Genomic DNA, 26,314 nt, shown 5'->3' on the forward strand with positions numbered 1-26,314 from the left:
TCTTTCAAAATTAATTGTCTGAAAATCATACACCCATTGTTGAAGTCTTGAATTATAAAGAAAACAAACAAACAAAACTCACAAAAACAAAAACCCAAACAAACAACAAAAAACCAAACCAAATCCAAAAAACCCCCATAAACCAACCAAAAACCTTTGCTGTCATTCTTTGCCTGTGCACTGCTCTTTAGCACTGCTCTTTAGAGTTTTTACAAATCTAGTTACTAGTGAGAATGGGTGCTGAGACTATGGCTTTTGTTTTGTTTTCCCTTTTCCCAGACACTGTTCCAGCAGAAAGGGGAGGGTTGACAGGAAAAGGTGCTACTCTATTAGCAAGAAAAAGTATTTACATATCAGCTTGTCACGTTTCTGTGAGTGTCTGTAATTAGTGTGATGGTTGAGCAGGCTATTGCCACCCTGGCATTGTCTGGGAAAGGCATGCATTTCCTCTGATCCTTCCAAGCAGACCAGACTGTTGTGGTTCGCTTACTGACCTGCTGAGTTATCATCCATCCAAAAAAAAAAGCTACATTGATATTTTTGGGTGAAGTCAAATAACTTCAGCCCCCACCCTTTCTCCCCTCTCACCCCGCTTCCATTCACATATACTCAGAGAACCTTGGTGCTGAGGTGAGGCGGGCACAGAGGCACTGTACTTTTGCCTGAATGTTTATCTTGCTGATTTTTGTGGCGTTATAGAGGTAGCACACACAGCAGCGTGAAAATCGCAGAATCAGTTAGGTTGGAAAAGACCTCTGAGATCGAGTCCAACCTCTGCCGGAACACCACCCCGTCAACCACACCATGGTCCAGTATTTAAGTCTTTAAACACCTCCAGGGCTGGAGCCTCTCCCACCTCTCCGGGCAGTGTCTAATCGCCCTTTCCGTGAAGACTGTTTCCTCCTAATGTCCAACCACCCCTGGCACAGCCTGGGGCGATGTCTTCTTGTGCTGTCACTTGTTCTTGTTACCTGTGAGAAGAGCCCGACCCCCCTGGCCTCAGGCTCCTCTCAGGGCTCTGCAGAGCGCTCAGGTCCCGGCCGAGCCTCCTTTGCTCCAGGCCGAGCACCCCCAGCCCCATCAGCTGCTCCTGTCAGGGCTTGGGCTCCAGAGCCTTCCCCAGCTCCGCTGCCCTTCCCTGGACTCCTCCAGCTCCTCAGTGCCCTTCCTGAATGAGGGGCCCAGTCCTGAGCCCAGTACAGGACGGGTGCCGTACCAGAGCCGAGTACGGGGGGCCGATCACGGCCCTGCTCCTGCTGGCCCCGCTGATCCTGCTTTCCAGCCGCTCGCGGGCCGGCCCCGCACCGCGGCCCTGCCCCGTGCCCAGTGCCCGGCCCGGGGTGCCGTGAGGGAGCGCCCGGCGGCCTCCGCCCAGCAGGGGGCGCGCGTGCCCGCCCGGCCGCTCGCTCCGCCCGGCGCCGCGCGCCCCCCGAGAGCCCCGCGCAGGTACGGCGGGAGCGGGCCGGGAGCGCGGGGCCGGGGCGGCGGCGGGAGGCCGGGGAGGGCACGGCAGGGAACCGAGGGCGCTGTCACCGCGACAGGCCCGTGCCAGGCCTGGGGAGGGAGCCGGGGACCGGCCCTGGGCACAGGCCGGCCCGCGAGCCCGAGAGGTGGAGCGCTGTGATGCCGTTTGGTGGGAGAAGAGCGGGAGCAGTGCCAGCCTTCAGGGGAGGGGAGGGGACGGGGCCGCCCTGCTGACGGGGCATTGGTAAGTGAGCGGCTTTGAACGTGATTTCGAGGGGTAATACATGTTTTAACCTGCTGTCATAACTGTCTTTGATGAAGTAGTTACTGTTTTTATGGGAAATGGAGTAGTTCCCTTTTTAATTTTCTAGACCACACTAAAGCTGCTGCACGTTGTTATTGTGGTGAAAAGGTAGGGATAACGCCTGAACTGTAGACAGGATAGGAAAGTAACTAGAAACAAACTGTAGTGAGTAGTATTGAATCGAAAATCCATCAAATCTGAGTAGCAGAGGGTATAAAATTAGTTCTTTGAAGATCAGTCTTAAGACCAATCTTACAGAATATTTAATAGAGGCCTTGATGTAGCAATTAAAACTTTACTGTCTTAATTTGATAGTGATGGGGAGTTGGGAAGCACTGACAGTATTGAAGCGGGTTATAGTACTACCCAGAAAGAATTGGGTGATCCTGAGAAAAAGGATATGAAGTAAGTTTAACAACAATTTAAAGAATGAAGGTTTAGAGTTGTTACATTGCAAGCAAAAAATTTGTAGAATAAATTCTTACCAGTTGAAAGCAACACAAAACAAAAGAATGTTATGTAGTTACAAGGTATTGAATTGCAGAAAAAGTAAATGCTTACTACAGTGATCCAGTTAAAGGAGTTACTATTACCCATGAACAGAACTCTAGAATTCTTTGTATAATGTTAATCATTCCCAGCAAAAAAACTGGAACAGAAACAGGAAGATATGCCAAGGTCAAGTGGGGAAGTTAAAAGTCTGTTGGAAGAGGCATTTGGCTTTTTTTTAATTTTGCAGAATAATTGTAATTTTGTTTTCTGTTTAACCAGCAAGGTAAACACGGTGATGGAAATAAATTGAACTAAAGGATCATGTTAATACATGAATAATTTAACATACATTTTAAGATGAATAATATATGAAAATTTCTAACCATCAGCGAGCACTGATATTTAGGACCAGCCTTCCAAAAGGTCAAGGAAGAGCAAAAACTGAACACTTACTAGATGGAATGTGGCTGGTTTGTAAAAATAATATTTTTGTTTGCTGCAGCAGAGGCCTAAGTTTAGTGTTACCTGTAGACTATAGACCAGTTTTTCTTTTTTGTTTGTTTGTGAAATAGATTATTAGCAAGAACTTGTTAAATTGTTTTTTAGAAGAAAAAAAATAGTAATGTTTGCAGTCTGAATAGTAGAGTTTGTGACAGTCAGGAAATGACAATGGCTCATTGCTGGCTTTTTTGTGTCGAAGAAAAGGTGTGATGAGTACGCTGAGATGAGGTGAAGGTTGAAGTGTAGAATGTGCATGTGCTGTCTTCTTACCAGAGCAGTGTGAGTTTGCCTCTGCAAAAGGGGACTCTAAAATTCAGTTCTGATCTGTAATCAGTGACAGAGATTTCCTCTCCTCAGGTTTCGGTGTCCTTCAGTTAAAGTTGTCTCATCAGCAGGAGCAAGGGATTTGAAGCAGTGCTTTAAGGTAATTGTGTTATCTCACCTCAAGTTCTTTTGAACTTAATGTTTGAGCACTTGTGGCCTTGAAGTCCTCATCTGCGGCTCAGGACCTGAGGTACTTGATTGTCCAAGGAGTGAACTACTACTAGAAGCTCTTCTAGGGATCTGGGTATGCTGGAATTTTGAGGGCTGTCACTCTTTTCTTTTGGTCAGTCTGTCAGTTAATATCTCCCCACATGATCTCGATTGTGGATGTTTCACTTCCAGATAGATCAGTTAATAAGCACATAAGATGTTTTAGAGGGCACTGGTTTATACATGTTATGTGAAACACGTGATCCCTTAAGCACTGGGCTTTCTGGAGAGACCATCCATAGAATGCTGTTAGAGTAGGCAGCAGGCCTGTCTTGAGTGCATGGGTTTGTTCCACCAAATTTCCATTGTGAGTGTTTATTGTGTGTGTAAGTCACAGATACTGAAATGGTCAGTTTTGTTGTGGTTTGCTTTGCTATTTAGAGATGATACTTAATAAATACGTGGGAAAAAAGGTTTTATCTTGTGCAGTCCCCCACTGCAGCCTTGTCTGTACTTACAGGACTTAGATTCTGTTATCATTCATCTGTCAGCACCACTTTTCCAAGTGGCATTTTTTCTTTCACTTTTTCAATGAAAATTTGATTGGTTGTGGAACAGAGCTGCTTAAACACCAGTTTTGTCAGTCAGCACATTTCTGACATCCAAGTAATGCAGCTACATCAGCTGAATTTTATAATATAAACTCAAAGGCATAAATCCTGTACTGCTCATTATGATATTCTTCAGCATGCTCAAGACCTCTTAGAGTGTGTTAGAGTGTCTGCTCAGTGACCAGCACTAGTGGATGGTGACAGAAGGATGGCAGCAGGACATTTCAGGAATGGCTTGGGGTGTATGGGCTTCTCGTGGATGGTGTAAAATGCTTGTGTGTCTTCTTCACCTTGGAGTTTTTTATCCACAGAAGAAAATGCCTGTTTGTGTTGTGTGTTAGTACCTTAGGGGGTTGTTCTCTCTCAGAATGGGTACATCTTCAGAGTTTTGCTACATCCAAAACTCATCAGCTTTTTCTCAGGGTTACTGAGTAGGGTTGTAGATAGAGGTGATGTGGATCTTCTGGAAGCATTAAAACAAAGTACCATACTAGAGGCTTTTGAGGAGAGTGGATGTGTGTAGCATCAAAGACATTTCTTACATGCAGAAGTTGTTGGGTTGAAAAATTATAAAGAAGAATGGAGAATGGACTGCAGGAAGCAGCCAGGCTCGTGCTCTCCCAATGGAGGATCTCAGGTGGCTGCTCTTGAAAGCGGAGCGCTGGGTGAGCCAGATCAGCCTGATCCAGGACATCAGTTTAGTCAACTTATGATCAGTAAGACTGGAATAATACTAATTCTGCATGGTTCTGTTCTGGCTTCTGAACTGTTGGAATTTGTATGTACTGCCTAGAAAAGGCAGTGAGCAACAAGGTGATAGTGTTTGCCAGGACAGGTTGTAAAGATAGGGTCAGCTGTGAAAAGCTGCAGAAGAGCCCTGTAAAACTGAGTAACTGGGTAATATACTGGCACATGAGTTCAGTGTAAGTAGAGAGACTCAGCATAAAGAGAATCCTTCCTTCCCATTACTTCTCAGTAATGAGCAGTATCTTAGAGTTTTGATGAATGGTTCCATGAAAATGTAGCAGCAGCATTAAGCAGCAGTGGAAGAGTGGAAAACAAACAGTGGAGTATTACTGAAGAAACAAGTAAAAAACAAAGCAAAGAATTTTGTCATGACACTTGTTAATCCATGGTTCTCCCCACACATCTTGATTGAGTCAACCTTGCTCTGTCTCCCAGCTCACAAAACAGAGTAAAAATGAGTGAGATTCAGAGAAGCAAAACAAGAATGGTCACAGACCCAGACCCCCTTCCAAATGAGGAATGACCAAGAAAGCTGGACTTCAAAATTCATCCTGGAGGAGGCTGTGATGAAGGCCTGTAGAATCATGAGTGGCAGGAAAAGAACAGGCTGAGGTGCACAGTCTGTTCGTCCTGCAGCAGAGCTGGGGGTCCACAAGGGAAGCTGCCAAGCCCCTGCTTCAGCAAGACCAAAAGATGTTCTTCATAAGAACTGAGTTGGAGAACTTACCAGAGTATGTTGTTGGTATTAAAAGTATTTGTGTTGAAGAGGAGAAAGCAGATTCAGAGGTGGAGGTGGAGCCAAATACGTAAAAACCCATCCATTTTGAATAGAAAAAGCAAAATTATATATGCTTGCCCTATCCTATGTTCTTTCTGGCCTCTGCTTTTTGCCACCATTTCAAAACTTATACTAGGCCTAAAAGGACCTTTGCTGGGATCTGCTGTGGCTGCTTTATGTTGGTTCTTTATTCACAGAAGTCATAATTGACGTGGACTTTTTTTCACAGTTTCTCCTTATCCTTCCTCAAATAGAACTTGTCGAACCTCTTTAAAGAAACATGGTGTCATGGTTTGATGCTGGCACAATGCCAGTGCCCCCATGAAAATACATTCTCCCTGGTGTCTGCTGTGAGATGTGACCAGGAATAGAGCAAAGCAGCCTCCCACTTAGAAATAAAGAAGAGAAAACTTTATTAACCTACAACTATAAGTAAAAAGAAACACACAGAAAGAATGAAAACCTTCCAAAAACATTTCCTCCTCCCCCCACCAAATTTCCAATACATCCATCCCTCAGATCACCAACTCTCAGTCCATCACCACCCTTTAGATAATCAATTCTCAGTTCATCAAGGAGTGAGGGGTCCCTCTTGTGCCACAGGCTTCCCCTGGAAACACAGTTGAGAACTCTTGTGTTTCTTGTCACACATGGCACCACCTGGAGATCATTGCCATCGTGACATCTTCCTTCCATGCCCAGTGCTCTCACCACTGTGCATGGACCACAGCTGCTTCTAGGGTTTTCCTTTCAAGGGTGCTTTGTCCAGTTCCAAAAAGAGCACAGTCTCTCACTTTCGGGACACGTGTCCCCCCTAAATTCACCCCCTCGGGCCGAGGGGTCTCAAGGACACAGATCTTCTCCACAGAAGATCGAGGGCACCAACCACCCTCCTCATCTGTTGTCTCTGTTCATACACTTTCACATAACATCACTGCACTCCCTTGGCTCTGAGCCATTGCCTCCCCTAAATGCAGTCTCTGTGTCACAGGAAGAATGGTTCTGTCCATGGCTGTACAAGAAAAGTCCAGCCGAAGGCCACTCCATCACTTCCTCCCACTCAAGATTCTTCTCCACTTCTCTTGTGGCCCATTTCCTCTTATCTCGTCTCTATCTTTCTTCTCATTCAGCTCCAGGAGGATCAACATTTGTGAGGTTTCCATCATCCAAGTAAAGGGTTAAAAATCTCAGGCTCTGCCTGTCCAGAACTCCCATGCTGCCCTGCCGGGCACCTTCTCAGAAAGTTTTCCTGAAAGTTCTCTGCTTTTAACCCCCTGTGTTCTCAGAGGCGTATCCATGTCCTCAGTCATCACACCAGGTGCCAATATCCAAATATTCACTTCCTCTCAAACCACGACACATGGGTATTGCTGTTCATTGACTAGACGCTGGGTTTCATGCTGAATATTAATTGGGTCTTTTACAGATGAGTTACTGTTACTTACTAAGTTATCTAAAGGCAGAAGTTCCCCCTGTATATGTGATGTCTTCTGTTTTCAGGCTCAGCAGGATAAATTGATGCAGTTGGTAAACATCAGTTGAGGTACCTCACTCTCAGGTTCTTTTCAATCATCTTTCATTGCATTTCTGGTCAATTCCAGCCCCTGTGCAGACCAGGAGCTTGAACCTGACCTCTTATTCTCCTCAGACCTGCCTGTTGTCCTGAGAATGCTTAGGCTGCTCGTTTACTCCCTTCAGTCCCTTTAGACTGAAGTTGGGCAGTCACTTTTACTACTACATGTTTGCCTACATGGAGAAATTTTTTAAGTCTAAGCATAGTGAAACAACTATTTATGTAAAGGTAGTATCACTATGTATATAGCAGTTAGACATACAACCTTAATAGTGTTACCATTTTATCTTGTCACAAAAATCCACTGTGATACTGTTGCATTTTTAGTGTCATGATGGATGCATTGATAGATATTTAAAATATTTGAAAGAGTAAATTTATCAATTTACTATTTGTCTTTGATAAACTGGTTTAGTGATTTACTGTGTGAACATGAAAATTCTGAACAAAAATATGTGTATCCAGCACTTGTAGTAAGAGTTGCATGTTTGACACTCTTAGTTGTCTTATCATTGGTACATTGATGTAAATGCATTGGTGGTATAAAATAATGAACTTCAATGAATAAGCAGAGCAAGATATTTTCTCAAAGGTGAAGTCAAGCATACAGTTAGATATAAATGACTCACAAATTTAGGAGACATCTGCTTTTAAAAGTGACTTGTTTCTGTTCATAGCCACTAAACCAGATTTGATGTTTTACACTAAGGCCATGTCATCAAGGTTATGCATGACTAAGGACATATAAGCTATTATATATATATATTATAAGGGGAAAAAGTAAGAAAATATGAACTATATAACAAGTCATTTGATCACAGGATCTTAGTTTGCTTTATTGCTTTTATTAAGTTCTGATTTCTGATGATTCCTCCTGGACACAGAAAGTTTTTCCCCATGTTAGTTAATATGTCATCTCAGACTTACTGTTTGTCTGGGTAAGGACTAGGTTTTTTGTGGGGGAGGGTGTTTTGGATTTAGTTTTGGGTATTTTTAAAGAAACAGGCATAAATACATACTTTTTGAAATTAATACCTTTAGTTTCAGAACTCGAACCTAAGTTCTCATTTCACTAATAGAGAATCAGAGATTAAATGAGAATGCTGTTTATACTGCAAGGAAGTAGCAGTTTGGATTTCAGAATCCTTTTAATAAAGTTTTATAAAATCTTATTTTCAGGCCTTTCATAATTTTCTTCCCAGGATAATAGAAAACACCACAAATGTAGAAAAAGTGGTGTGTGTGAGTCACGGCTTACACACCGTGCCAGTACCTAAAGGGGACTTACAAGAAAGGTGGAGAGGGGTTTTTACAAGGACACGAAACTGGGAATGGCTTTAAACTGACAGAGGGAAGGTTTAGATGGGATATAAGGGTGAAATGCTTTCCTGTGAGGGTGAAGAACAACTGGAAAAGTTTCCCAGAGGAGCCGTGGGTGCCCCATCGCTGGAAGTGTTCAGGGCCAGGCTGGCTGGGGCTGGAGCAGCCCGGGTAGTGGTGTCTCAGGTGTCCCTGGCCGTGGCAGGTGACCTGTTCGTGTCTCTCCCCCGTCACGGCATTCTGTGATTGTGTTTGTCGCTCCATTCGGACAGGAATCCGGCAGTCCACGTGGTGGCAGTGTCCGTCCAGCCTCCCGTGCTGCTCCTGCCTCGGCAGCCAGCCGGACACAGCCCTCCTCAGTCAGTGTCTGTTCCAGAAGGCTGCTCCGAGGCTGCAGCGAATTTAAACACAAACGCTTCATTAAGAGTGGGACAAATTCTCACTACTCTGTTAATAACCAGACTATTAAACCAATGACAAAACAATGTGTAGTAATCTTTAATATTTTCTTGACCAGCATACACCCTACGTGTTCCCAGCAGAAACAAAAAAGGAGTTCAGGTAAAGCTTTGTGAAGAGGTTGATAATTATGACTTGTATGATTCAATAACTTTATATTAAAACAGATGTATTCAAACTGGCCACAATGATCAGAGAAGTACGGCAGCTATATACTGGTTTAATTGAACCAATTGTGAAGAATTAGTTACAGATTATTTGAAAAAAAAATCTGTAAATTGCCTTTTTTCCTAAATAGTTCTTGTACAGAAGATGGAAGATGAGCAATGTTCAAAAATACTTAGCTGTATATTTGATTGAAGTTAAATGTGCCCAAACATGTAATGCAACTGCATTACCAGTTAAGTTTAGCAAGGATAAAATGTTTGTGAATCTGCTTGTTAATAAAGGCATTTTAAATGAATGATCTCTTTCTTATTTTTCCCTTTTTTTTGTGTGCCTGAGTACACAAAGCTTGTACTATTTTAACTGGGGAAGCATCCTGCAACCCTGGATTGGCATTTGAGGCCTTGTATATTTTTTATCTTGTAGTGTTGACATAGTGAGCAATAATGAGCAAAGCTCCCTGTTTCCCAAAGCCATCATCTGCTGATCCATAAGAGCAGCAATAGTTGTTAAAGCTTTTTCATAAAGCACTTTGTAGCCTGTACTTGTAAAGTCCTTTGTAGGTGCAGTGTCCCAGAGTTTCCACTTACAGGATGGTCCTGACATCAAGAGATCATTACCTGGATGTCTCATGTCTGCATAAGGGAATGGGAATGATTGGAAACAAATGGCATAAATAATGTTATTCTGTTGGCACCTGCCCATGTGGCTGACTAGGGACATGAGAGGGCATGTAGGTGTTATAAACCTGCTGTGATACCTCAAATCCAGGAACTGTTCAAAAAATAGCTAAAGTTAGAAAGGGAAAATCTGCAGAATATAGCAGTGTGTAAAATAGGCATCATGCTGTGCTTAGTCTGAGGTGCTTCTTTTAGCAGCAGTTCCATATTGGTGGAGCCATAAAACCATTCTAGTTGTACTGAAAAGATAAAGATTTCTAATAGAAAATACAGAACTTAAGTAGATTTTGATGTACATAATGGAGTTCTTTCCTAAATGGAAATGAGTTGATCACATCATTTTTTACTAAATACAATATTTATTCAGTGAAATGACTTCTCAGTAAGTTACATATAAATTCGCGTGTGCATGAAAACTTAGCGAGGAATTTCTCCCTCAGCATTTTAAGCAAAGTACTGGAATGTTTTTCATTAAATAATGAAGAGGAAGAGCTCTGCAAGGCACTGCCACTGAAGTGCTCTCAAAGTGCATTACAGAAAGAGGATGCTTTTTACCACAAGGGAGTTGAAAAATGCAAATTTTGCAAGTAACATCTATGGTGTGTTTGCTGGCAGAGGAGATTACTATTTCCTGGATTTGTTTTAGTTTCCATTTCTTGGTGGTGGCAGTTTCCCTAGTGGTGATCTTACTGATGCCTGGGTTCTAGATGTCAGAGTTTGTATTAATAGTGAGAAATCTCGAGGATGGAACGATCTGATAATGTTCTGTGGTATTGATGTGTTGTTTTAAAATAGGGGCAGTTAGTTCAGTTTTCCTGAATGTAGTGGGGGAAACTAGTTTTCCAGAACTTTTCTCTCCTGTTTTTCTTTCCAGCTTTTCTCTCCTGTTCCTTGGGCTGTTTGGTAGCTGTTGGACTTAAGGAGAAAGCAGAGACCACAGCATATATTTAGTAAAATAAAACTGTGCACAGTTAACACAAATTTTAGGACTAGTTTAAGAAGTGACAGAACTTGCATTTAGCTCTGTGGTTTGAATTTTTCAAGATCGCTCCTGACTTCTGCAGATGAGAATGTGTCCTGCAACAGATGAGTGTGCGACAATGAGTTACCATTGTGCACAGTTTAGTGAGAGACAACTGACTCCTAGTAAATAAATTATTTTTTCAGAATCACTTAATGTAAGCATTCTTTTTGAAAACAAAACAGCTTGGTTAAATTATCTTGTGCTATATGTGTCATTGAAGAGGCTTACAGCATAATTTCTGAAGTTATTAATTAAGAAGTACATTGTGTTGAGGCCTAAAGAAATGTATAAATCTAGGGAAAATGCATTCTTACATTATGCCTTTCTAATGGGAATCCTTCTAGATTGGGAGGATGTCTTTGAATTTACTTTTTTTCACAAAACTGATTTTCAGTCAAAGTACCAAGTTATTAAAAGCAAACCTTTTTTTAACAAAAAATATTATTTAACAGATACATTTTCAGTAGATAGCGATGCATTTTTACAAGCAGTGATTTACTTCTGTTTTTAAAAATTAGATTTATTTAAGTAGTAGTAGTATTTTTTTGGGGATGTTCAGGATGGTCATTTTGCAATATTTTGTGTCTTATTACTAATGCAAGTCCATTTGTCCTAATTGATGCTTATGAAATCAGTCCTTACTGGTAGGATATCAGCTTATGGACAGGTTCAGAGTTGTTACCTCATTCACCTTTCAGAAGCAATTTAAATTGAATGGCTAATGCTGTTTTGTTTCTAAATTTTGCTCCTGAGTCTGTTTTATCAGATAATCATTGCAATAATAAGCTTTTTTGATACTGTGGGCAGAAGTGCAATCACCATTTGTTTAATGAAAAATATCTAATTAATTTTACTTGTGATTTTTTTATGAGTTTTCTTACACAGGAAATTTTGCTAGGTTGGGTTAATTTTAAGGCAAGACCATGCTGTTTTGGGACTGACATTTTAAAGATGGTGCATAGTTCAGCTTTGTGTGCAGCTTGTATTTGGCACAGGTTAGCTAGCCATATGTGAAATAGAATTGTGTTAGTAGAAAAAATCTTTTTAATCACAAAGATAAATCAAACCAGATGGTCCAGATTTTTTTTTGTGAATGTATTTACTTAGTCCACAATCTTCAAGTATTGGGAAGAAGGGTTTGCCTCATCTTTGTCTTTCTTACTGTGAAATACTAAGGTTTTACTTTAGTCTTCTACACGAGTGATCAGTTCTAGATTTTAGTGATGATAAATTCTGAATCAGAATGACTTCCAGTTGCACTTTCTGTTAACTGCTAGTATTTGTGCTTCCTTTTCTGAGAAGATAAGGAGGTGACTTTTTTCCTAGGTTTCATTAGCTAATGTTTCATCACAATTGGGGAATTCTCTAAGGCTTTACCAGACACACACGTCTGGTATGAAAACACAGCCATTAGCTTATATTTAACAGAGCATGTCATGCTGTTTCTCAAACAGCCTACGTTTCTTCCAGTATAATATTCTCATGTTGATTTATGTTAGGCCTTGTTTTATTAAGCAGGTTTAAACAATGAAGCATTATTTTACAAGCAAACCACTTTTTGTCAAGTGTGAGTAGGGGTTTGTGGTATTGATATGCTGCTACTATGGCTGATAATTGGAGGTTTTAAAATGATTTATGATCTACAATGATCTTGCTTTAGGGAAGATTTAGTGCAGAATATAAAGGTCACAATCACATCGCAGAGAAATTGGGTCCATTATTTTTCTCAGTGAACACTGGATGAGCAGAGTGGAAGAAAAATTCTCATATCATTCATGATTTGGATGGAAAATGGGCAAGAAAATTGAAATTGCTGTCAGCTGGGAATCATAGCTTTGTAGCATCCAGGGGGTTGTAACATATTCACTGAAAATTTAAGTAATTACATTTTCCTTTCTTTTTGTATAGGGTTATAAGGAGACTGTCAGTGCCCTGCATGACTCCAGTCTCACACTAAGTTTTATGGTGTATCAGTGAACCGGCCACTTGCTGTTGGAGATGGTTGTGGAAAAGAGTTCTTGAGCCAGTGATGTACTGTCACGTGCTTCAAAACATACTTGCAGCCCAGAGGAATGTACTCTGCTTAGAATCATTCCTTATACAGATACCAAGACATAGAATTTATTTCTATCTCTTTCTCTTCAGCATCCAATAAAGAAAAAAACGTTGTGCATTCCCGCACTGGAAAACTAGACAAATGTTGATATATGTAGCAGAATTTGTCCAGATAGGAAACACAGTCTAGTGAAGTTTAAATATGATTTATTAAACTCAACAGCCTCCAGTGCTAGAGCTGTTATTCAGACCAGTGTGTACACATTTTGAAATTACTTCTGGAGGTACTTTGATCTTGAATTTGATCTAAAACATGGGGGAAGAGCTATAAAATATAGACATTATGAACTCTCATAAAAGGAGAGGTTTTAAATTGAATTCTTTGGCTACTGGCCATGTTTCCATTCTCCTGGCTGAATGAGTGCACTGGTGTGGAAGGATACCTTATATAGATGAGAAAATTTAAATCTGTGTATAGCAGTTTTAATAAGAGATTCAGATAGTTAATCAGAACACTGCTACACCGTGAGCCCAGAATAGAACCCCTGGGCAAGCAAAAAATACTGTTTCAAATGACATTTCAGTTCACTTTCTATTCCAAGCTCATCTAGTAAAATCATGTTTCCCTCCTATCACTTTAACTTTGTCATGTATCAATTGAGATTTCTTCTAGAGGAATTTTACTTGCTTACATGATTTTTTTATTTTTTCCACCTCTCTGAGGCAGTACAAAAAGAGGAGTGTTGTCCAGTCTTCTAGATGTTTTCATTGCTTAAAATTGCATCATGAACATTTTACCATTCTCTTGCTAAACCATTCTCTTTTTCCTTATTGTTTTCAAGTAATCTTTTCTGTGTCCCGTAAGCACGCGGTGTCATCGTGATTTGACTCACCCTTAAAATACTCTTCTGCAAAACTGAAATCATAGTTCATCAAATATTCTATACCAAGTAATCTATGGTGAAACATTTATCTTCCTCTTTTATGTCTGTCCTGATACAGAAAAGGGCTTAATCCTTTATTTAGTATTAAGCCAGAGAAACTGCATTTGTATTTCTCTGTGTTGAGGTTCTACTCAAACCCACAGTAGCTCTGTGCTTGATTTTACCATTGTCTTCCTTGCACCCACTTCCAGTTTTCAGTGGGCAATTTCACCTAATACATTCAGTTTTCTGTGTTCTGTATTGCTGTTCTTGTTTGTTCTATAGTTTGTGTATCTCTGACACTGTAAAAATAATGTTCTCAAAGACTATTGAAAAATACATTTATTGCAGAATGAAGAAATTAGTATTTTTATTAAGCATTTTTATCTGTACTGTAGTTTGTGCATTGAAGTTCAAAATCAGAGGTTGAAAATCCATTGGAGCAGCTTTGCTTATAACTGGTAAAAATTGCAGTTAGTGTGACTGTACCAGTGGACTGAATTGTTTAGAGTTTCCTCATTTATGAAAAATTCTTCCTTTCTGTCCCAATCTGTGGGGTTTTGCCCTTTAATATCACTACTACTACTGGTTCCTTACTAGGTTGAAAACTAATCACCTGTCTGGCATCTGTGGCAGAGAGCTTACCAGTTTCCTCTCCTAACAAAGCTTTGCTGCTCTTTCCAGAGGTGTGAGCTCTTTCTTTTTACCAGAAGGGAACGCAGCACACAAAGTTAATGTGTATGACAGGAGGGTTTCAGAGTTGACTTGTAAGCTAGTTTGCATTCTTGTTTGGGACCTGAGCAGTCTAGTGAATATTAGCATTGTGTTTATTTTCCTGGTGTCACCATCATTTCTTCACCCTTTTGCTTGCAGGTTGCTCCCCTCCTCCTGAGAGAGTCAGAGCAATGTCCTACGTTTTTGTGAACGACTCCTCGCAGACCAACGTGCCTCTGCTGCAGGCCTGCATCGATGGAGATTTCAACTACTCCAAGCGGCTCCTGGAGAGCGGCTTTGACCCCAACATCCGTGACAGCCGGGGCCGCACCGGCCTGCACCTGGCGGCAGCCAGAGGAAATGTAGACATCTGTCAGCTCTTGCATAAATTCGGGGCTGACCTGCTAGCCACTGATTACCAGGGCAACACAGCCCTTCACCTGTGTGGCCATGTTGATACCATCCAGTTCCTAGTTTCTAATGGACTTAAAATTGATATTTGGTGAGTCACTTTCTACAGTACTTATTTTATAATACATTAGTCTTCTGTCACCAGAGCCTTGCATATAAATCTGCTGTTGCTGAAATGCTGTATTTGGTGCAATTCTATTTTACAAAGATACCACTTAATTTAAAAAAAGCAAAATAAAAAGGCAGGGAAACAGTAAGAGGCCACTTCTGCTAGTCTGTGCAACGAGCAAATCAAATGTAAATAGCTGCTGCTGGTGTGAGCTGCTGTATCTAATTGTGCCTCATTTATGACATTGCTGCCCTGGTTTGGCCAGACAGCCAGGTGTGGGTGGTTGGCACCAAAGAAAAAATCACATTGACTACTTTAAAAGAATTTCTCCACCCCATTTTCTATTGTGGTACTATCTAAGACAAAGAAAATACAGTATATGTGTGTGTCAGTTCATTCCCATACTCTTCTGGTAACAATGCTTCCTTTCAGTGTTTTTGCCCTCCCTCAAAGTCTGTGACTCAGAATATTGTATATTCTTTCCTTCTGGCTTCCAGCAGCTGTCAGATGCCAGTGCTCAGATGGAAGCTCTCAAGCTGCAAAATAACTAGCTGTTTCATTCCTGTGCTGAATTACTTTGTTTGTGGAACTTTCTGCATATTCACAATGTGTGCAAAAGCCAGGAGTAATGTCAAAACCTTTTGAGTTTTTAAATCTGTCCCTTTTTCACCTGTCCCTCATTAGTGTTTTCAACTCAGCAAAACTGGTTATTGGTAGACCCGATTATTTATGGGTTGTGGGTTGGGACTTTTTCTCCTCATTTCAAACAGCTCTGGTGGAAATTCCTGGTCTAAAGGCAGCTCTGGACCTATTCAGTGTTATTTTAATAGCAGCAGTGGGACCATCTGTATTTTATTTCATTTCTGCCTCATGTCCTAATACCCTCATGGAAAAGGAACTATTAGGAGCCAGATTGCACAATTCTTTCTTGAAATTAAGCTTAAACTTGAACATTGCCATAAATCTACTGGGTTTTTTTTTTGTTTGGTTTTGTTTTTGTTTTTTTTGATGTAACACCCAGATTCCAATTAGATTAGAGTTCCAAGAATTTGATTTTATTAGAGGCGGAAAAGAGTTGTGCAATTTCAAACCTAAATATACTTATTTTCTTCTATATCCAATTGTGCTGTAACTTGGATAGATTGGAATTTATTACTGTCTGATAAAACAGAAAACAGCTCTCAGGACTTACTAAATTATAATATGTTATGCTGAGTTGACTTGTTACAAAATTTCTATGTTAAAATTTTCTTATGTCTTTTTATGGGCTTGTTTTAGCAACCACCAAGGTGCAACACCACTTGTTCTTGCCAAACGAAGGGGTGTGAATAAAGATGTGATTAGACTGCTGGAATCGTTAGAGGAGCAGGAGGTGAAAGGATTTAACAGAGGAGCTCACTCAAAGCTGGAGACAATGCAGACAGCTGAAAGTGAAAGGTATTTACCAAACAAAAATAACTACCAGGAGAAATAATGTTTATGGCTTTAGATTTTTGGGATTGACTTGATTGTTTATTCCTCAAAACAGATAATATCAAATTTGGCCTGACATTATCAAATCAAAATTGAGTGTTAAATTCTGGAAAAATCTCTTTAAACCGATCCAATGTTAGAAAAAAAAAGGAACTTCTATTGAGATTTTAATTTTATGGTAAAATTAAAAAAAAAAAAAAGGCTAATTTTCCATTTGGAGTCCCAAACACAAATACTCTACCACCTACCACAAAGCCAAGTGGGAAATAGTGTGAAATGCAAAATGGCAGCATCACAGGCTAACCTGACATCCTTTTGATGATTTTCTATGCAAAAAAAAGGGTGGGAGACTTTTCATCAATCTCAACCTGAATAAAGAATTTTATATGGTGTCGTATCTAAAATTTCTATTGTTAGCAGTCCTGGAAAAGATGGAGAATAAGAATATTTTGATGACTAAAGAGATAGTTAATGCAGAACTGAGGATTTCGAGAAAATTGCTGATCATTTAGGGAAATGGTTGGGTTAGAGGGAAGTTAATAATGAATTCCTAAAAGTCTGGTTCTGGGACTGCTTACTTTGAATTTTCTTAAATAAAAAAGCAAAAGCATGAGAAGTAGAAGCATGGTTAGTGATACCAAGAAACAAGGAAAATTGAGATGGCATAGACAAAAACCTGGGGTTACGAGGGTGAGGAAATCAATAGTAATAAATTGTGATTCTGTAGCAATGCAACTGTAATTACTGAAAGTTGTATGCTATAAAATAAAAAGTTTCTCAGCAAAAACCAAACATATAAGGAGAACAGGCTTGGTGCATTAGTCAGTTCCAGGAGTTAATGCTACCCTGAGAAATGCAGTGAAGTACAAAACAAGACATTTTCACTACATAAAGAAAACAGTCAGTCCTGTTGTATAAAGTAATGGTGACTTCTGCTCTCTGATATGTCTTATTATGCTGCTTACCCCCATTCAAAAAAAAATGTGGATTTTTTTATATTGTCTAATGATGACCATGAACTATGACTACTGGAACATTCTATCACAAAAGATAGGGAGTTTTGTCATATAACTGTTGCTTGGTTTATGTGAAAATGTAGACAGGCTGTACTGTAAACAGAAAATAAGCTGTATAGATGGAGTTAGATTTAAGATGAGTAAATAGAAAAGGTGAAACCAACAAAACTGCAGAAATAATACTCAGTACTCCCATTCAGTTCTTTCTTATACATCAGGTGACCTTACCAGTCAGAGAGACTGCTCTAAACCATGAAACAGAAAATTAATTTTATTTTCAAAATTACGTGGTTGTGCATTGTAAGAATTAGTGCATATTACCTTTCAGACTTCACTAACTTTTACTGAAAATGTCTTGACACACAAAAATGCACTTAGGCTGAATTTGTTTAAACATATGGACGAACAGCTCAGCCCCATTTAAATTTTGGTTTTTGATTTGATGGTGTCTCTTTAACAAACATAGCTTCCTTTCTGTTATTTGACCTTCATAAATGTTATATTGTTTGCTTTGGCCAGGAAGTCAGCAACTCTCCTTGGGGACAGGCACAGAGACATAAACAGTGCACTACCCAGCTTGTTTGGGAATGTGTTTAAAATGTCTGAAATGCATTATTTTCAAAGTAACAAATGACAGATGCCTACAGGAGCCAAAGCAAATGAGCTTGTGTGCTGTTTGCTTTATAAATAAATAATATCTTTTTACCAGTTGGCTTCTCAGACCTCTACAGTTTCACCACCCTTCTTTGTATTATTTTCACATTTTAGGGACACTTAGATTTATGACTTCTGTCCTCTGCCCTCTGAACTCTTACATTATGTATGAACCTATGGAGAAATAACTCTCTCTCTAAAAACAGTCTCTGCCTTCAGTTTTCTGCTCCGTGTTACAGGCAGTTGCTGCTGCTCGGGAAGCAGAGGCCAGAGCTCTGTTCCCAAGTCAAATTTGGTTTTGCTTGCTTTGCCCTGCTGCCAGGAGGCAGAGCTCCCTCTGTCCCTCTCTCACACAGACATCTGTCCTTCTGCACAGCCCAGCAGGACCTGTGGCTGTGCCACAAGCATGTCTAAATGTGAACTCCCACCTGCTGCTGGACACAGAACATCTGTCTGGGCTGTGTGGCACAAACTCTTCTCTTGTTTGACATGTTGCTGCATTACCAGTTTTTATGCAGCTCTAATTTGTAATAAGAAAAAATATATTGAATAACATTTGTTTTAATTGGGTCATAATATAAAATAGTAAAAATGTTTTCTGTGTACCCTTTTTAATGAGCAAGCCTGTGACCTTTCCACTTAAATTGCATTGCACCTTTATTTAACCTCTCTGTGGTTATGTATTAACTAGTTAGTACTCAAGAGTAAGCAATTCTGTTCTGCACAAAGGGCTGTCTTTTAATAAACCCTTTGTTTTGCTTGGGAAATCACAATAAGCAAGGAAGATTACTAAATCCTGAACCTATGGGTAAGCTAAAATAGCTTTACAGCATGGTAAATATTTAAAAAACAAAAATGCAGGCTGTTTAATAGGCAATTCCTGAAATCTTATGCACATGATGCTGCAATACTTGAGCAAGTTGTGGGAGTTCAGGCTCATTGTTCTTCAGTGGTTACACTTCCTGAGAAAAAATACCATATGAATAGTGTGAAGTTTTCCCATGGTGTAATCTTAGAAGAGAGCTTTATGAATGAGACTTTTTTCTGATAACCATCATTTTCCAATTTATTTCTGTCAAGAAGAACAGCAGCATTTCTACAATTAGTTTTGACTTGGAAATTACTTTTCCTTGATTTTTAAAAATTTTTATTATTAGTCTTGTAAGAAATATTTAGGAATATGGTAATGGAAAACAGTTAAAAGGGAGGAAAAGATTTTTTTTTTTTTGCTTATATTCTGCTATTGACATCATTGAATATGTGATTGATTCCACCATTTCCTTTCTGTGTTTGTCAGGGCCTGATCCTGTAAACAGCCATGTATGTAATCTCACTCAAGTGAAAAGTAGTAAGACTGTGGAGATGGCCAAAATTTTAAGTGAAGTCAGGCTATGCAAAAGCTTTCCTATTCTTCATGAGATTTTTCATAAGCAACAGATAGTTTCCTGTTATAATTGTGAAACCAGCAATATTGGGAGAATTACCCAAGAGGCTGTGCAGGATTTTGAAACAACTTACATCTTTTCTAAAGGTGATCATTGTCAAGAAGACTGCCTCTCTCAGATTTTATATTTGTTTTTCATGAAAAGTGGGAATTCCGCTCCCTCATTTATAGTCTGACAATTTAAGGGGCCTGATAGATTGGTAGTGGAATGCTAAAACATGAAAGCAGTCACTGAACACCATATGGCAGAAAACACAGCAATGCTAACTTGTTCAGAAAGTTTCTGAGCTTCTTGTTATCCAAAGTTATTGTTTTCTGTGATTTTTTAATGCTTTTTTAGAAGGGTCATGTAACAAAGATATCCAGGAGAATAGTAAAGGTCACTGCAGAACTCAGCATCTCAATTAATATTGGTTAAAGCTTCCATTTTATTAATCAGAGTTTATTTTTAGTCATAATTTGTTTTATTAACAAATAATGTGTGCCCCTTGAGGTCTTAACTTATGCTTCATTATATTTTACTGAGCCATATTTAGTAGGAATTATGGGGACTGACCTTTGAAGGCTTCTGGCTAGCAGGCCTGAAGATTCAGTGCAGTTATACATACACAAATATAATTCTCTTTGCACAGGTTAATAAAATGTCCTTTCAGCTAAAATAAGTTTAGAATTAGAAGTGTTTTCCTGATCTAATTTGTCTTGATTTAGCAGAAGCAATGCTATAAATCAGTAGGGGGGTTTGATTTTTAATCTAGAATGTTTCAGATGCCCTTAGTGGGATCACTGTCATCCTGACAAATGCATTCCTTTACTCTGATGTATTTTTAACTTTAACCCTTTGTAGTGCAATGGAAAGCCATTCCCTGCTCAATCCAAACCTGCAGCAGGGTGAAGGAGTTCTTTCCAGTTTCCGCACGACGTGGCAGGAGTTTGTGGAAGACCTGGGCTTCTGGAGGGTGCTGCTCCTCATCATTGTCATCGCTCTCCTGTCCCTTGGAATTGCCTATTATGTTAGTGGGGTGCTTCCTTTCGTAGAAAACCAGCCTGAACTGGTGCACTGAAGCAAATGCAAAGAAGTACACAAGTCCTTTTCCCTGTTCTAATCTAATCTTATTTTTAGCTTGGAATTATTTGCTTGGTGCAGACAGTGGCAGCTGTATATACTGTTTGCCTTTTGTACCTACTATTAACCCCTTTGGAGGAGGGATTAATTAATTTCAAGTAAAACACTGATTTCTAAAGCATTCCTAAGATACCTCTGACTTACCTTGACTTGCAAGCAAGATGTGAAGATAATCCTCTCTGATAAAATATTGTGATTAGAAAAGGCCTTTCATTATGAATATTAAGTTCCTGCATATGAAAAATATATCCTAGTACAGAACCACATTTGGTTTATTTTTTCTATGAAGAGAGGTAAATCTGTTCTTGGATTTTTTTGTAAGTGCTTCAGTTGAAAGAAAAATACTCTTAGAAGTCCCCCTCAAGAAATCTTAATAATGTAATAACACTTTCTGATATATACATGGTGATAAGCTGCAAACTCCATTGTTATTTTAATACCTCTCCATAGTTTCCTGTCTGCTAGTTTATAAAAGTAATGAGAAACAGTTCAAGTTCTGCTATGTCTCTGTTGTATAGATCACTCCTTTATTTATTAGGTTAATGTAGTGCGTCTTCCCCAGATGAATTTAATGTTGTTAATACCTGCCTGAAATAAAATTTATAGAATAGAACTGTTTGTTGTGCTTTAGAAGAAGACTTGAGCTGAAAATCTTGCATTTTTGTTGAAATGTTGCTAAGCAAACTTTCTTTGTAAGGGTAATTAAAAGGTGATTTAGGTGTTCTGCCGTGTATATAATAATTCTGTAAGGTCATTGTGAAATATATCATGAAGGATAATTTTTTTGTCCTCCCATAAGGGTCAGACTGTACCATGTAATTGTGTTTTCATGTTTGTGGAGAGAACTTGATTGAATAGAATTCCTTTCTAGAATTGTTTTCCATTTCATTTGCTTTCAGACAGAACAGACAGGCTTATGAATTATTTTCTGAGTATGCAGAATAAAGGGGTTTTAAACACTAATATTTAGAAACATTGTATGAAGTTAAATCTTGATCCATTCTGTATTTCTATTCCTATTTCGCTTCCCATTTTGCTGTGAAACCCTTTGTTGTAAATAACCTAGGGATACAAATCCATTAGATACTTCTTTAGGAAGGCTGGAAAGGTATTGCATAATAAGTGGGAGATTTTCAAAGAAAGTGGATTCTCTCTCCCCATGCTGATTAGACATCTAATTCTCTTTTGCCATTGCCTTGCAAATCCCAAACAAAATTAATTCTGTGAGCCTAAGGAATCAATTTTTTTTTTTTTTAATTAGCCACTCCTCAGTTGTTGCTAAATAACTTAAAACATTTATTGTACATTTAAATGTAACCCACGTGGTTCTGTTCTGGTACCATGTATATTTTTATTTCTTGTTTATTGGTTTGAATGAAGAGGGTTGTTGTCTTTGTTTTGATGGGTGATATGGGTTTCACTGGAGCTGGGCCCCATTCTAAATTGCATCTGAATAAATCTTGATCTCAATTCTTAAGTTAGACTTTTAATGACACAATACTTTTTTAACAGCACAATGCTGCAGAAATGAAACCATCTTAAAAAAAAACCAAAAAATGAGAGCATATTCCTCTCCTGAGTATTTCACTTATGGTGCCATTGTTCACAAAGATAAATATAAACTCATCATATACCTAAATTACTTACTTGTCTAAATAAGTACATTTCTGTTAATAATACCATGCATCTTGATTAATGACATTATCTTTCTGTATGTATTATCTGCATAATTTGTAATTGTATTCTCAGTATGGGTGAATGCCAAAAATAAATACATGCAGTAAATATGTTTTGGTTTGTTATTGCATTAGTGCAGCAGTAATGACACTACCCTCTTTCACTAAGTTTGTTGTGCATTGATAATGAATATTTCAGCAGTGGGGAACTTTCCTACACAAGAAATGGCAAACATGCAGCTGCTATAATGAGATTTTAGAGTACAGGTTCTTTAGATTTGCCTGTTTTGTTTTCAGTATTGTTGCTGAATGAAAATTGCTGTCTGGCTGTCTCTCTTCTCTGAGACTTCAGGTATTGACCATGTGGTCTGGAGGCCTCTCAAAATTTAAGATTACTTATGAAGAGGAGCAAAACATAACCAAAAAAACAAAGCTTGAGCCTTAAGTAGCCTTTCCTATTTCACTGCATGCATAAGTAGACATGCAGGAACTACACATTGAAAAGGTTTGAAAAATTGTGTTTGAAATTAAGATATTTCATGTTTTAAACCAGAAGGAAATCCAAAGCACTGTTTGAACTTCACTGTGTAATGAGTGCTGCTCCTTTAAATAGGGACATGATAAATGTCTGATAAAAGTGGAGTTTTTTCTGTATATGCCTCTGTTACTGTGAAAGGTCTGGTGTGCCTTTCAATATATCTGCAAACATTAATGTCTTCCCTTTCAAAGGCTCCTTCTAAAGAATGAATTTACTTCTGTAACTTTAGCTTACTTGTCATGGAGGATTCTACTATTTCAATATAAAGACTTGAATTGTCTGTAGGTAAATAAGATTTATTTATTATTGCAGTGGTATCTTGGAACCTTGATCCAGGTACTCACTATTGTGCCAGGCAACACAAAATTCAGCTGAAGTGCTTAAATATGATTAAGATAACAGGTACATCATTCCATCCTGCAAGTGCAGGTACAGAATTATCCCTGCTGTCACCAGAAATTAATTTCATGATGTTAATACAGATTCAAGATTAGTCACTCTTCAAATCCAAAACAGATTGTTGTCTCAAGCTGTTGTTAGACTAATGAGCTCAAATGGAATAAGGAATTGAGAGGGGAAACAAACAGCTATGAAGAGATTTCTGTTTCCAGTGACATGAAACAACTTGGTGGACGAGATAGTGCGAGGTGAATTGTAAAAAGGAGAGACGCAGGCTCCTGTGCAGTGGGCTGTCCTGGTGCTCACATTTATCCCCTGCAAGATCACACCTATTTTACCTCACAGGAACTCGTTCCCTACCAGAGCTCTGATCTTCAAGGGCTCTGTTTTCACTCATCTTGGTAATTTGCTTTGTAGAAGGGGATGTTCTGTTGGCTGTCATGAGTAGATACTGTTTCTGGCTGCCACAGTGCAACAGGTAGTTAATTACTGGATGTGATCTGGCACTGTGAGGCTTTTCTTCATGAAAACCTCCAGGGGGGAAAGAACATGGTTTCACTTTGAAATATTGAAACATAAGATCTCGGTAGTTTCTGGGTCTGCAGCTGATTGGGGGTTTGATTTTGCCATGAGTCAATGAATTTCTAAGGCTGTTTTCATTAACTTAAGTAAGTAACAATCATCAGCTCTGGCTAGTTAGCTAGGTAGTTCTTTTTCTAGTCAAAATATATTTGGTCATAATTACTTAGAGAAATGCAAATCAAGTAATTTATTCAGAAATACAAATTGCAAGTGATGACTTCCCTGAAAACTCAAAAAAGGGTAATATTGGCTGATGTAATTAATGTTCAGGATTTTCAAAAGTCTAGCATATATTTAAATGTTACCCCAAGCTGATGTTTAACAGAACCAATAGCATCCTCAGCTGACACACAAAGTAACTGGTTTCTGTAGTTGTTCCTGTTTCTGAAGTCAGGGCTTTATTGAATTCATATTGGATTTGGTGGTTAAAATTAGTCTTCAATTATGGGAGAATTAGGTCAGAATGCTTTTCTTTCATTCATTGTTGTTTTTTTCACATTTCAGCATTAATCATTGTGGATTGGTTTCTTTGCAATACACTTTGTAAAATTTCCCCAGTGATCCAAAGGGTTACAAAAAACGTTGCCAGTTGTTCCTGCACTTTTCATCTGTGGTGTTGCAGCTTTCTAGAAGAATTCAAATGTCATTGCACGGTTTCATAACCTGCAGTTCTCTGTGAACTCGTAAGTGGTGAAATACTGTTGAATCATGACTCCTGAATCTGTATTCATATTATTAAATTAATTTCTGGTGACAACAGAGATAATTCTGGACATGCACTTGCAGAGTATTAGGATGTGCCTGTTATCTTAATCATATTTAAGCACTTCAGCTGAATTTTGTGTTGCCTGGCATTTTTGTACTGCTCTTGGCAAATGCTTCAAGGAGAGAACGCTTTTAAAACATACAGTATTAGGGAACAAATGCAACTAATTGGTAGTTTTTTGCTATTTATTGCTGGGAAGTGAAGTGTTCCCAGGGTCGTGCTGCCAGAGGAATCTGAGATGAGCACTACTGTCCCCGGCTGACAGTGATCTGGTGTGTCTGTGCTCTTACGCAAAGCAGGGTGAGCGCTCTGGGTTGCAGCTGAGCAGTCTGCCTGTGCAGAACCCTGAAAAATGTGTCTCTGCTGTAGGCATTTGTAGTTTGTAATTCACTCTTGTAACTAAGCATTGAGCAACTAGTATTTCCTAATGACTGGGCTGAGACAAAACTGTTGTTCTTCATTAATGCCAAGGGAACGGGGAATCTGCTGGAAATTGCTGTAACTAAAAAGCAACAAATTAGAATATCTTGTGAAGTCAAAGTGTGAACAAGTCATAACCATGGCTTCAAGTGATACATTCTTTCCATTTGTGATTTTAAACTACCTCTGGATAAGGAAAAACTGGGAGAGAGACCTTTGGAGCAGAATTTGTTGTGTGCAATGTATGGCTTGCAGAAGCGAGGAGGGAAGTGACTGCAGCGAGCCAAGAGCAGCACGGCAGGCAGAGCAGTGTGATACCTTCATGAATCACTGCTTAAAGGCCAGTCCCAGCCCCTGTAAGCAGTGTGAGGAGTGACCAGTAATAGCTTCCTAGCAGGAGAAGGATTTCACTGGCTTGTGATGACACCATCCCACAGGGGTGGCCATGCAGCCCTGCAACCCGAGCTGGCCCTTCTTGACTTTCAACGTCTCCAGCACTGCTATTTCAGACAACTGCGTGTTTGAATGTGTGCCTGCATTAGCAGCTGCTCATGTGGAAGCTGAACTGGTTCCTCTTACACAAGGATCCTTCTGCACATAGGTTAGCAAAAGAAGTTTTACCAAATATGAACAGAAGCTCTTTGTAAAACATTAAATATTTCTGGTGTATGAAGTTGTGTTTATCTAAATATCAGAAGGCAGGAATCCAGATGAAGGATCAAGTATATGCAATAACATTTCATTTTCCTTTGCCAAATAAAAAAGAACAGATAACATTCTCTTAATGCAAAGCAAGACGATCACAGTAAATTTGTTTTGATCTGTACAATATGAATTCCTCAATGAGCCAAATTCCTTAGTATGAGGGGTTTTTCAAAGAAATACTCTTGCAGGTAAGTTTTCTAAAAGAAAAGCTGACATAGCCTTGCAGGGATGTGAAGGTTGTAATGTTTAAAGGCTGTCTGGCTTAATGAAGTGTGCATACTGCAGACTACGTAAGAGAGTGGATTTTTGCTAGGACGTAAGATTGAAATGCCATATGTTCATCCTCATATTGCTGTCTCACTACAAGCTGAACATCTGGCTTGGTTTGTTTGGCTACAGATATTTTCAGACAAAAGTGAGGTGTGTAGATATCAGTAGGTTTCAGCTGGCAAGACCAGTTTCTGTGGATGACATGAAGAATAATGAAGTATCCTACTGAAGTCATGACAGCTTGTCAGGACTGCACAATCCTGCCAGATGTGTTCCTTACAGAACTGATGGTTTGCCCATTTATGGTACTGGATTCAACCCTTGTGTCAGGGAACACGAGTGGGGAACACAGGACTTGAACTGAAGGCCATTCTCAAAGTTTTTAATTATAATAGAAGTCAAAGCTTTATACTTTATTTCAAAGTTCAAGGAACTTTCTGGGGT

General features: G+C 39.3%; 1 protein-coding gene across 4 annotated transcripts; it reads left to right on the forward strand.

Moving 5' to 3' along the window:
• The first annotated feature begins 1,392 nt into the window (after window positions 1-1,392).
• Window positions 1,393-22,301, forward strand: ANKRD46 (ankyrin repeat domain 46). 4 transcript variants are annotated; one of them, XM_058039638.1, is made up of 5 exons: window positions 1,424-1,446; window positions 3,119-3,185; window positions 14,444-14,786; window positions 16,083-16,241; window positions 20,236-22,301. In XM_058039638.1, the coding sequence occupies exons 3-5, from the start codon at window positions 14,476-14,478 to the stop codon at window positions 20,450-20,452; spliced, it is 687 nt and encodes a 228-aa protein (XP_057895621.1). In that variant the 5' UTR covers window positions 1,424-1,446; window positions 3,119-3,185; window positions 14,444-14,475; the 3' UTR covers window positions 20,453-22,301. The 4 variants fall into 4 exon arrangements, with proteins under 4 accessions (XP_057895639.1, XP_057895621.1, XP_057895612.1 ...); XM_058039629.1 differs by lacking the exon at window positions 1,424-1,446 and adding an exon at window positions 1,503-1,708; XM_058039656.1 differs by lacking the exon at window positions 3,119-3,185 and having other exon boundaries at window positions 1,393-1,446.
• The last annotated feature ends 4,013 nt before the right edge of the window (window positions 22,302-26,314 follow it).

Source organism: Melospiza georgiana, chromosome 1 (genome assembly GCF_028018845.1).
Source record: "Melospiza georgiana isolate bMelGeo1 chromosome 1, bMelGeo1.pri, whole genome shotgun sequence".
In the NCBI taxonomy this organism is placed as follows: Eukaryota; Metazoa; Chordata; class Aves; order Passeriformes; family Passerellidae; genus Melospiza; species Melospiza georgiana.

Excerpts from the sequence above, each read along its gene's own strand:
- ANKRD46 (XM_058039656.1), top strand. The coding sequence starts at position 14,476 with ATGTCCTACGTTTTTGTGAACGACTCCTCGCAGACCAACGTGCCTCTG. Across the intron at positions 14,787-16,082 it reads GGACTTAAAATTGATATTTG|CAACCACCAAGGTGCAACAC; the intron begins GTGAGTCACTTT and ends GGCTTGTTTTAG. Across the intron at positions 16,242-20,235 it reads CAGACAGCTGAAAGTGAAAG|TGCAATGGAAAGCCATTCCC; the intron begins GTATTTACCAAA and ends AACCCTTTGTAG.